Genomic DNA, 12915 nt, shown 5'->3' on the forward strand with positions numbered 1-12915 from the left:
GCCGCTTCCTGGCTTTGGGCACTCCTGTCCCAAAACAACTTTGGATGATCTGATCACCAGACTGCTAGAGCCTGGATGGCCAGCAGAAGATATGGGGTTACTGGAGAATTGCAGGTAGGGTGAGAGAATGTTTCCAGAGCACAGATGGCAGCTTCCCCCCACCCATTTTTGAGGACAAAAGATTCGGTGAGAGAAATACACAATGAGGAGATTTTGTTAAAGGAAGCACTCCATCCTGGTGTGCGTGTGGGGATGCAACCTGCTGTATTAGAGGCTGCTGGTATTGCCCTGGCTCTCATAACACCGCTGACTGCTGCTTCGGATACTGGTTTAGCAGCCATCCCAGTGGAATACATGCCACTGAGAATCCTGAAGAGCTACATGCAAAATCAGGAGATCCTTGGCTGAGGTTGGTGGAGCGCCGCAGAGACAGGTGCAGGCTTGTGGAATGAGGCGTCCCGTGGAGAACAGCCTTTTGGGGAAGCCACAGAGTGGCTATAAACACAGTGGTGGTGTGATCATTTATCTTATCAGCACTCGGAGAGAAGGGAGCAGCTAAAAGAAAATGCAAGACTCTCATTGACTGCAATGGGCTTTGGGTCAAGTCCCAAGCTAACTAGTTAGGCATTTCTATCTAGGATCAAAATAAAGACTAGAAAAGCAAAGCTGAATGTTCATGTTTGTGTAGCACTCTTATGCCTATAAAACCACACTTACTGGGGTTGCCTCGTAAATGGTCAGTACAGCTAAGAGAAAATGGGGGAAATGATTTATTTTTATAGTGGCTCTTCTCAAATGCACCACAGATTAGAAAGTAAAGAGGTGATGGGACTGTTTCAGACAGAAAACTCTACACCGGGGCTTGGCTACTGGAAGCATGTACTCACTTGAAACTTAGTAGTCACAGAAACATTCCTGGAATGGTCAGGAGGAAAAAAAATCAACTTAGAACACAAAGAAAATAGTGCTAAAGGGACATCAGGATTAATGTGTCTGCTTTAAAATATTCTTTAGGGTCTAGTTCAAATAAGCCTTTGTGTTTCAAACTTCTCCCTTACTTGATTCCAGTAGATTTATCTCCTGCCACCTAAGGATGACCTAACTCTGTTCCCATTGAAGTGGATGGTAAAACTCCCCTTGATTTCAATGGGAGCAGAGTTTAGGCCAACAGGGAGCATTTTTGAAAATCCCATCTTCTGTAAATAGAACAACCTAATCAGATTTCTAGACAGAACAAAACAAATGACATTTCACTAATGTCTAATGAGTTGATTCAGAACTGCTACCAAGGCTGCTGGATCCTGCTGTTCTAGGAATCTAATCAAGAAGAGACCAAACATACAGAGAACTGGCGCGCAGTTAGGCTATATCAGAGATACTCAGATGTGGCTTGTTTCAGAGTAGCAGCCGTGTTAGTCTGTATTCGCAAAAAGAAAAGGAGGACTTGTGGCACCTTAGAGACTAACCAATTTATTTGAGCATGTGGCTTGTGTGACTATGGCTTTGTCTACACTGGTGGTTACGGCATGTAGGGTGTGCATAGCTGCAGGCTGCGTCCATATTGCAGAGTGTAGCTACACCCATCGGGGAAAGTCTCTGGCAGGGGGAGGCGGCAGGATGCCACACTGCTATGAAGGCATGGCTTGGGTGTGTAGAGAGCCATGTTGGGTACATACGCTGGAACCTTAGGATGTCTTTACTCTACTCACCTAAGCAGTGCCTTATCAGCTACTCTGCTATTTATACCCATGCTAGGCCGCTTTGCAGTGTATGTACTCTACATGCCGCCCTAAGTGTAGACATAGCCTATGGGTACTTGAAATCCCAACATTCAGTATGCTTCATGACCTTCCCCATCGGTTACTTCAGATCATGCTTCACATTGCCAACAACCAGTGGGGAATGCTGCTCTGACACTGCCATGTGTTGAATCCAGCAGTGACAGCTGAGATGTTTACGGAGCAGATTTCTTGGTGGTCTATTCAGCAACCTTATTCTGGACGCTCGTTTGAAATGGTCATTTAAAATACAAAGACTGCCTCTGGTATCCCTGCTCTGACAGGAGAATCATGGAAGAGTTAGGCTTAGTCCCCAGGCTGTCAGTACAACCGCTGGTGCTGCCATGTTTGGATATTCTTGTTTTAGTTGAACACTGTGAACGTAACATTTGTTTGCGACCCCTTTAGAATCACAGGGTCGGGCAAAGACCTATTAGATCAGGGAGTCAATCATCCTGCAAACGCAGCATATGAGCCCTGATCAGACAACATTGTGCTTACCTTGATGTAGGTTCATACCCTTATTTATGACAGCAGAATCATGAATGAATTGAAAGTTCACCCAGATAGGCTGCTAACCTAAGGCCAGGACTAGAATCTGTACAATGAAGATCATTACCTCCACTGTTGTGGAATTCTCTCCTAATGAATGGCAAGCCAAACAATATTGGAAAAAGTCCAAAGGCCACCAACTCAGCTGATGATAAAGGTGTTATAATAATGGCCAAGAGAGGATATAACCATGGTAAATGGAATTAGAGTAAAGAAACAATAAGGATCCCATTTGAAATTCCCCAAAGCTCATTAAAGTTCAGTAACTTTCACTTGTTACAGTATCTTTATAGCTAATTAACATTACTGGTTAATTGTTATATATGGGTGGGAAATACAACAGAATCAGCTTGTGAATATTTTATACTCTGTACAGTTAAGGAAACGGAAAATACAGACACTGATATTTTCAGTAACTTTAGGGCAGTGACTGATTCTGGGCAACAGAGCTGCTTCTGTACATTAGGCCAGAGCTGGCAAACTTATAAAAGGACTTTGTCTAGTTTCACACTGGTGTAAATCAGGAGCAATTCCTGTGACATCAGTGGAGTTACTCAGGTGTAAAACCGGCTTAAGTGAGAGAAGCATCAGCCCCAGAGCAAAATGATATTGATGTTACATGTCACATCATTCAGTAGGAATATTTCTAATTTTTTAGATTAAATAAATAGTTTTTAAAATTATGATAGAGTACTATAAGGATAGGTGAGAGACTGCTTAACCAGAAAGGGAGTTCATCTATAAAGCGTGTATACTTTCCACAGTTAAGGCACTCTTGAAGACCTACTGCCACCTACAGTAAATCTCCTGACAAGCACAATAAAGTAAAAGGAAAGAAAAAAGTGTGTTTCCTATTACCCCTAACCTCTGCCGACTGCTCTGTTGGTCTGTCTTTAGACTGCAAGCTCTTTAAGGCAGGGACCACTCCATCTTACCAGCAAAGTAAGTGCTACCATCAACAAATAATAAAAAATGAGTATAAAGTCTTTAAACCATTAAATCTCCACAGGGGAGGTAGCCATATTAAAGGAGAAGGATTTTCTCTCGGTTATTCCTGAATCATAAAGCTGATCCCCCTAAGGAATTCAGGAAAAGGGCCTAACAAGCACATAGTGAGTGCTGTGGAAGTCATTGCATTTATCAATGTCTTAGGCCAGGAGTTCTCCAGATCTGTCATTCAGAGGCTGAGATTTCCTCCTAGACCCACTCCTTTCCTAACCTACGATGTGGTTCTCAAAACGTTCCATTCTGTGGATCACCATGAAATGCTCCTCTGTTGTCCATGGACCATAGATGGAAAACCATTGACTGCCTAAGGCCACACATCGTAGGAGTATATTTCCGTAGGACTAATATTGCCAATGACCACTCAAGTAATTTAAAAATAACTTTGATTTCTACTTATTTTTCATCTGAACTTGGGTATTTTTATTAGATCTTCTAAGCTTCTATTCTAAGACAATAAGTAAGCAAACCTCCTTCATTTAGCAGCTGTTGGGAAATGTGACATGCTTGCCAAAAGTATACATTAATCCCCAGACGACAAAATGTAATATACTGCTTACACATATATTCTTATGTCTACGGGTATATGAATACCCTCCCCTCTATCACCTATCTGTATGAGTGCATTGGTGCGCCCCATGGCTATCAGGAGATACGGTATCAGGGACAGCTGTTAAATAAGGCAGGTGACATTTTCAAGTTCAACTATAGCTTTCTAAACATGCTGCCAAGATGGGGTCTTTAGTCCCTAGCTGCATTAAGCACTCACATAGTTATCTCTAGCAGACCAGCCTGGGTAGAGCTGCATGTGAAGCTGCCGTTCCTTCCGGGCCAGTTCATAGTACTTGGCCTGCTCCTCCCGTGACAGTGCGTGCCACTGCAACAAAAAGATGCGTCAGTTGTGAGACTCCTCAGTGCATTTCATCACCATCCCTCTTTGCTGCCAGAACGAGGTGAGGGCTAGACGGGCTCTCCTTCCATTATCCCTGGTGTAGTGACACTCGTGTCAGCTGAGTTCCGTCAGGGTAATTGGATGCTGGGTATTTACAGTGGCATAAGGACAATGTACACATTTTTAAAAGTGAGCCGCTCGCTACCTGCTTGAGGAAAACACTGGTATGTGATGCAAGGCTGACCCTTGAATCTGCAGTGGTATGGCTAATTGGCTTCCCCAGGGAAGGAAGTGAAGGCTCTCTATGTAGCTAGCGGTGCTCGGAGCTGGTCTGACTGGCCCAGGGGCTGCCTGAGTTGCTGGGCGGACCCAGAGCCAGTCGCACCGGCCGCTCCACAAGTCACAGAATCTGTGACCTCCGTGACAAACTCGCAGCCTTAGTCATAATACCCCTTAAATTAGGACCCAGTGTCGGAGTGGTTTGTTACCGATAGACCAGTGATGTGTAAACTATCTTGTATTTCCACCCCTCTGCCCTCATACATTGAAAGGGGGTTTGTAAATGTTCATTTAAGTAACAGTACATAAAAGGCACCTACCCTGGTGGTTTAAAAATGTTATTTAAAAAGCACTAGTAGAGGAGACACCTTCCCATGGGCTTCATCCCTCTAAGGAACACCCCCATCCTTCCTACTGTTTGCTCATCTAAACATTTTATTCTGTGGAGTCACTAGTACACAGACCACATTTAAAGAAACACTGATTTTCCACAAAGCCTCACAGGTAATAGTTTTGTTGTTAAGTAGCTGATCAGTTCTCTCTCTCTCTATGGGATTGTGAAGAAGAGAATGGCTTTGCTTAGAAGCAAGCAATATGTTCTGTTCTGTGGTCTTACCCTCCTTCCTAAAATCTGATTGATAGCTGCACTTTCTTTCAGGGTGCACTCAGCAATGACTTTTGCCCGCATTTCTTTCATATACAACATGAAAGCATTCAGGGGCTTCTTGATAGTGGGCTTCTTGGCTTCCTTCTCTCTCTTTGGTTCTGGTTGGGGTTTCCTTGACAGAAACAAAACAGTCAGTAACAATCGCGCTCTTGCATCTCCGCTATCTGAACTGAACAGTAGTCAGAAGAAACTGTTCCTCGTGAAAATATTAAATAGTAAAACACTTGACCTCAAATGTAGACCAATGCGTATTTTATGCAACTAGGGCACGGACCCTTCTAACGATCATGCCCATCATTACGTTGGCGCCTTTCAGTTGATGGGGCAACAGTGTAGTGCTGCCAACCTTGCTTGTCGAATCGACAGAGTTGCAAACGTTCCACAAGTGGCCTCCACAGGGTTTTACCACCCTAAGTGTCCCCTCCCATACAAACAGTGGAATAATTGAGACTCAGACTAAATAGTTAAGGAGATCATTTTGATAGTCTCACCCTTGTCTCAAGACTTGCTGACTTACATGCTCCGGTCGTAATGATCCATTTCTTGCTTCCCAGAGTGGGGTACTATGGCTGGATGAGGGATTCCAGTGGTGTGCATTCCAGAGCTCAGCATCAGGGGATGTGTAAACCTGCAACAGAGGGCATGTCAGTGATCACTGGGACTTTCTGTGTAGCACAACCTTCCCGCGATAAATGGCTGGATTCAGCTCTTAAAGGAGGATTCAGATATGGGAGAGAGACCCGTCTGCAGAACATTACTGCCAGATGAACAGGAAAAGGGGTGGCTGGGTACAGCTCTTTCTATCAGTAGTCACATCTGGCAGATGGAGAACACCTCTTTTCTCACTAGATGGCACTCTTTGAGTTGTTTTTAAGTCACAAGAACAAATGCTAAACTGAAGTAAACAAAGCAAATCATTGAGATACATCCCTTATCTTATGCATCTCTGAATTTTGTAGGGAAAGCATTCTTCCTGAAAGAATAATAGGGGTCCATGTAGGGATGCCAAGGTGCTGCAGATCTGCCACGCCTAACCCAGGACTTTTCCATCCCTGCTGGTGCTCTAGCAGTAGTAGTTAAATAAAGGCAGCAGTGCTTCACTTGGTTTCACCTGAAGAATGACACTTACAAAGTTTCTGAATCAATGAAAACAAAGGGGAGGTGTGCATTTTGCCTGGGGTCTTTGATGCTTCTCTTTGGCTTCATCCATCAATACATCCCTTGCTGAGTATTCCTCTGTCATGATGACAGCGGATGAGTGGATAACATAGTAGCCAAACTGATAGCAGAAAAGATTTGGAACAGCATTCCATGGGTCTTTTTTAATAAAAATTAATTTGCAATGTAATCTAGACTTACAGCGATCAGCAGCTTTTATTATTATTTTTTTTTAAAAAAAGGCATTTTCAGATCTCGGTGGTCACACTATTTTTGTTAGTGTTACAGCAAAAACCAAAACCACACCAACATTTGGATTTGAATTAGGACCCCCATATACCTTTTTTTTTTTTTTTTTTTTTTTTTTTTAAAACAGAAAAGGCATGAGTCTCAGCACAAATCAAACTGCAACCCTTGGAGGTACACCCAGCCCTAGCCACGTTCTCCACCAACACAGAAATGAGTTCATAAGAGGTTTTACTAGCTTACGAGCTTCCTTAGCTCTGTATAGATTTTTGAGATTATAGCCAGGCTTTGCCAAACTTGCCATTTTATGGCTGGAGCTTGGAGAGAGCAAGAATTTCCCCTGGGAGATAAACAACTGTTCATGAGATATGTTCGTCACACACAAAAAAAGATGTTTTGATTTGATCCATTGGCCACACTGAAGTTTGATCCTCCTGACAAGGTGTTCTTTTTTGTCTGCAGTATTGCAAAACTTGTCCCACTCTATAGTATATGTGAAAATGCCAACACCATGCAAGATGAGATTTTTGGGCAACTATTGAGGACTGTAAACTCCTCTCTATCATTTTATAGTCTATTTAGATGCTCAGACAGGAGAAGTTGCCTCAGGCAGCATGGTGGAAAACTAAAGTAATAGGCTGACTATTTTCCTGCCACTGTTCCAGGGATAAGTCCCTGAAGAAAGCCTTCAACAACAGTTTGAATGTTATCTCCTACATATCATGACAACACATAGCAGAAGCAAAAGCTGGAGATGCGAACAAATGTTGCTTGCACATAAACTCCCATGGGGCTTAATCTATTCTAGCTGAAGAGACCAACAGGAGCATAGGGGCTTGCTGTCGGTTGGCGGAAGGAACAATGCAAGCGTTTGTAATGAACTCTTCATAATTTTGTCCAAACATGTTTGTAAGCGCTCTAGTGCTATGTAATTGTAGGACAAATCCACACTTAAGGGGCAAATTGTGTTAACAGGCATGCCTGTGCAGTCAGTGGACACTGTGCACATGTATATGAAGGCAGAGTTGGGCCCGACATGTTCATAAATCTGCCAGGGTAACGTATGGAGAAGAGAGGGACATTGCAGTACTCCAATGTCCTAGGCTTGTGTTACAAAATGCAACTTGCTCTGTATGTAAGTTTTATTGTGTTCTAGCGGCCAGATCCTCAGCTGGTCTAAACTGGCAGAGATCCACTGAAGTCAATGGAACTACACTGTTCTATACCCGCTAAGTACCTGACCCTAGGTTTTTAAGTTTTGTGGGGAGGCTTTAATAGGGGTTAGCAAGGAGTTAGTTCCAACAATCCAGTGATGCAGCATAGCAACTCCTCATCCTTCTACTGGAATGCAGGGAAGTGCAGTAGGAGACAAATGGAATTTAAAAGGCTCAGATGTTCAAATTTTGCAGTCATGGGGACAAATAAAATCACTGGTAGTGATCATACTCTCCGCCAGCTTTACAACCTGACCAAGAGCCAGTAAAACATGTCAGTCTCCGCACAACATACCTCAGTCCATTATACTGAGGAAAGGAACATTTCTATCTCTAGTAAAGATTACAGTTCAAGGTAAGGGAGCTGTTTGGAGTGGCTGCAGTGACACTGTATATAAAAACTGGACCTCATCCAATCTTTATAATATTGATAGTGGGGGATTTTTTTTATATTTGGTTTTAATCAATAAAAAAAGTATAAAAATAAAATCTTTGTGGCTTCTCCATGGAAACTCAATGTTTTTATGATTTTAGAAAGACTTGACTAAAAGCAAAATTCTTTCCCTGCTCCTGCCATCTGGAAGCTTGACAGCCCCTCCCTGGACGTTTGCAGTCTGCTGCAAGCTTGTATGGCGCAAGCTGCGAGACCAGCAGAGCTGCTGTCTTGTCTCACACAGCTCATACTTACCTGGAGAAAGTAGCCCCAGCAGAGAGCGCTGACGAATACGGCTGTCTAAATCCACATGACGGAAGCGGATAGACAGACTGGCTCTGCCTGGGATCGGGAAGAAAGAGTCTATAAAGCATCTACATCCGTGTGGCTTTTCCTAAAAATATCCTCTATAACTGGACTCATTGCTACTCAATAATGTGAAAGCCTTAGTCGCTCTGGCGGCTAGAATGTATGCCACAAGCATCTGTCTTTTCCAACCTCAGCGCAGAGGTAATGCAGATGGACCCAGATTGCAAAGTTCAGATCTGAATGTGGATCCCAACTTCCCCCAAATGTTGAAAAATACTAGAGCATTATGTGAGTGTATCACTTCATTAGCTCTAAACAGTTTAAAATCTGCTATACAGGTATCAAGATGAAAGGTTCAGGTGGATTATTACTATAGGAACACATTGTTCAGCAGTGCGCACCCTAACTGAAAAGGTGTTTACAAGGCATAGACACTTGCTGTGCAATACCAAGATGAACTGCCAAGTTCAAAATCAGCCTCTTTCCCACTCTGGTGATTAGGGGAATGGTCAACCAATCAAATATTTGCACCTGGGATCACTGGAGTAGCAGGCTTTGGTAGATCTTTTAAGTCAGTAAGGAAAACAACACACTGCATTATACCGTTTTAAAATGATCTGATTTCAAAAGTAGGAGACAAACTCTCAAGTGGTGAAAATTGGTGTAGCTCCATTGAATTCAACTGAAGACTCTGACTTCAATGGAGCGATGCTAATTTACACTAGCTGAGGGTCAGGCCATATATTTCTTCAAATGAAGTAACGCTTACATTCCAGACTCAGGACTGTGTACGCGCCAGGTTTGGAATCCGAAGCTATTTTTGAGTTACTGGAGTCCAAACGTCCGAGTAACGTTCTTAATCAATGAAAAACCTTTTCATGCTCAGATAGGTTAAAATACCCCCATCAGAATGGATTTTCTACACACTTTCCAAAAATTATTTCACCTCTGGCTTAAAGTTGGGCATGAAGTTTCAAACTTAAAGAAACTGAAATGAGAGGGTTTTTTGCTAAGCACAAGCAAATTGGGGTTTAGAACAGAAGTGCTGCCTCATTCGTTATTACTGAACATGATCGGTATTAACGGCTTCAATTGATTTCCCACCCTTCTGAAAATGAGGTCCATTATTATTATTATATCCCCGAAGCATCCAGATGTCCTGCAAAGGACTGGGATTGCCTTTTGCCTGGTGCTGTTCAGACAGAGGTAATCACGATGCCTGCTCTGAAGAGCCATCACTGTGGAATCATGGCACTTAGCCCCTCAACCCGAAAGAACAAGGTTGTGTTTATGGCACTCAGGGAATTACTGTGTCTCAGCTTGATGAAATCTAAAAAGCTCTGTGTGTATTAAAGTTGCAAAAAAGAAAAGGAGGACTTGTGGCACCTTAGAGACTAACCAATTTATCTGAGCATAGGCTTTCGTGATGCATATCCGATGAAGTGAGCTGTAGCTCACGAAAGCCTATGCTCAGATAAATTGGTCAGTCTCTAAGGTGCCACAAGTCCTCCTTTTCTTTTTGCGAATACAGACTAACACGGCTGCTACTCTGAAACCTGTATTAAAGTTAGTGTACATGGTTGAGAACTGGCCTGCTCTGTTTACAACCTGCCAGTCAAAAATCCCTCTCACACTCCTTAGAAGTTAGTAGTGTATAAACATGTCAACAAACAGCCAAGTGCTACAATATATCAGGAACCTAAACAACCTTTGAAGTTTAGCATTCCTGCCCCAGGGGTGAGAAAACATTCAAAGTTAATCCAGAAGTGACATTCATTACTCTAGGGGCCAAGATATCTGAATATAAAAGGATCATGGCACTGAAGCCTTTATCCAAAGTGATTTTGACATGCAAATTAATTCAATTGCAAAACCAATCCATGATCGCTGGGAATGTACAATTAAAGATTTTATCACCCCATGATGAGAGAACAGCTTTTAGACAAAGGGGAAAACATAATAATGAGACAGCAGCAAACCTGGTGCATAGTTAAGCTGGTGAGCTGTGCAAATGACACAGTTTACAAGGCTCTTGGTTAAGGTGTGTTGTCAGGCTCCAGCGATCAAACTCACTGGACTGGACTATAATTCATTTTTATTCGAAGTTCCTGACTGTCATCCCAGCTAATTAAAGAGAGAGTTATTGCAGCTCCTCTTCTCAAAATGCTCAGCAGGAACAAAGACCATTTCTGCTGAACTCTTGTTAGGCAGCTTGCTAAGGAAAAGCTGCTTCCTGTATTAAGACCGCTTTGCGTTTGAAGTCAGCTTCATTCCAGAACAGTGAACCTTAAGAACTGTCCACATACCACAGCACTAGTTATTGGCACAAGGAGTCTCTGCGGTGTTTCTTCTCCTACACAATTAGTTTCCACACTGTTTAAGCACCAAACCTCTGTAAAAGCATAAACTGGTGACCTATCTCTTTGATGAAACATTTGAAAATATCAGTCACACTTCCCTGAAGTGCGTGGGGAGAGATACAGCATTCGGGTTGTAAACACATACAGAAGTCTAAGCGGACACAGCTGAGAACCATCTTTGCTTCTAAGCACTTCTCAAATGCAGAATTTCTTCATTTACATAACTCAGAGGCAGTTCTGACAGGGAACTCCCTTTGGGAGGCCCATCATTCCTCTGGGGGAAGCCAAGCTTGAAACTTACTGGAGCTTACCATGTGTTTCTGTTCACAACACATCTTGAAAAATAAGCATCAAACTAAAGTTTAGGACTGGGAAGTGGTTCTATGGAATTTTGTAAACTTCAAGCAGACAACTATTTTAAAAATTAATATAAAATTACATACATTTCCTATTTGTAAAAGTGCTAATTGAAATGTCTGCTCTCTGATCCACAGGGCTGTTTTTCTATTTGTCATTTTACCATATCAGTTTCATTAGTCATTAATGAACTTGTCTGACTAGCTTGGTTAAAGGCGCCAAATCCTGCCAGATGCCGGCTGTCAGCAAAATGAATTTCCTGTCTGACCAGCAAACAAACAAACAAACATTTTGAGAAAGAGATTTTTTCCATGTAACTAGGCTGCCTTTAACTGTTTCCCATTCTCCCAGCTGTGCCTTTGGCCGAGTAGCTGCTTTTTCCTCCAATTTTTTTTTTTTTTTTCACGTTACAGCACAGTCACTCCTGCAGTCTCTATTTGTCTGTCCTGAGGAGGAATCACATTGTCCAAGGAGTTAAACCATCGGCCAAGAGCAGCAGGTTTAGGACAGAAAGCAAAATTTAATCTCACACCCAAACCTAAATCTAAGGCTGGCCTCCGTCTCTGTTTCTTTGGGGTTAAATATTTGGAACACTAACAACAAACAAAAATCTAGTTAACATGTCACATTGTTCTTTAATTGTTTCACCTCTCTTTTTAAGATACCTACATGTCTATATCAGGTTTTTGCAAGAGAAACAGTCAGGAAATTTTTGGACACTGCTGTCCATTGATTATTTCACCTTAAGATTCCCCCATGCAAATGGTCAGTGATGTATGTTCCCAAACTCACCCTACAGCTGTAAATCTTGCCTCATGTCTCTACAATTTCAATACATTATCAGGAACTGGTGATGGGACTCACTGACAATGTTAATCTAATTTGAAGAGAGATCACGCAAAAATGGCATGTCCTGACTCACCAGATATGCTTCCTATGAGTACTCAAAGTCACTCAGTTTTAATGACAAAAATAAAATATTAACTAATAAGGAGTGAAGGATTTACATAGGTCTCTGGGCCACTCAGAATGCAGGATTCCAAGAGATCATGGGTTGAATAATGTCAGAACACACACATACTGCTGTTGGGTGAGCAAGCATTCTGTGTACTCCGCTGAGACAGTTCTCTGCCATACTGTGTTTTTCTGTCTTACACTTTTTGAAAGGCAGCTTCTGGTGGATTGAATGCAGGGCTGGGACACCAAAGTTTGATATGCTCAAAAATAGCAGCCCATGGCTAAATCCAGAGCATGACAGAACTAGATCCCACTCAAAACGAGAAGCCTTGATTACATCTAGAGCAGGATGGGCAATGGACTGCTGACCTAAGCAGCTCTCAATTTTTTTATTTTATTTTATTTTATTATTTATTAAAATCCCTACAAAATGTCATGTGAAAGGCATCGGGAAACGCAGAGAGATATCTAGCTAGTGGCCCAGATTCCCAGTCCCAGCTCTGATGCTGAGTCACCTGGGGCAAATCCCTTTGCTTCTTTGTGTCTCTGCTTCCCATTTGTAAAATGGGGGTGATACTACTTGCCAACCTCACAGGGGAAATTAGGCCTTGTGAGTCCACAGGTGGGGCCATTGTGAAGATTAAAGAGCTAATGTTTGCAAAGTGCTTTGGTAAACAAATTGTGCACCAGTAAATTACACTATTTAGA

The 12915-nt window shown here is 42.4% G+C and overlaps 2 protein-coding genes across 17 annotated transcripts in view; one reads left to right on the forward strand and one right to left on the reverse strand.

Annotated features, from left to right (window-relative positions):
• The window catches only part of VDAC1 (voltage dependent anion channel 1), a 351958-nt gene that overhangs the window by 87849 nt on the left and 251194 nt on the right, over nt 1-12915 (forward strand). The window lies entirely within an intron of this gene.
• Nucleotides 1-12915, reverse strand: part of TCF7 (transcription factor 7) — a 126394-nt gene that overhangs the window by 15301 nt on the left and 98178 nt on the right. For 13 of the 16 annotated variants that reach the window (XR_012160218.1, XM_073355565.1, XM_073355567.1 and 10 more), the window contains exons 6-9: nt 8480-8566; nt 5691-5801; nt 5123-5285; nt 4105-4212 (exon numbers count right to left, since the gene is read on the reverse strand). Coding sequence is in view for 15 of the 16 variants with exons in the window: in XM_073355565.1 (XP_073211666.1) it covers nt 4105-4212; nt 5123-5285; nt 5691-5801; nt 8480-8566 (469 nt within the window). In the remaining variant the exon portion in view is untranslated. The remainder of the gene's footprint in view (nt 1-4104; nt 4213-5122; nt 5286-5690; nt 5802-8479; nt 8567-12915) is intronic. The other 3 variants (XM_073355566.1, XM_073355569.1, XM_073355580.1) reach the window with 1 other exon arrangement.

The sequence above is a fragment of the Lepidochelys kempii genome, chromosome 8 (genome assembly GCF_965140265.1).
Source record: "Lepidochelys kempii isolate rLepKem1 chromosome 8, rLepKem1.hap2, whole genome shotgun sequence".
Classification (NCBI taxonomy): domain Eukaryota; kingdom Metazoa; phylum Chordata; order Testudines; family Cheloniidae; genus Lepidochelys; species Lepidochelys kempii.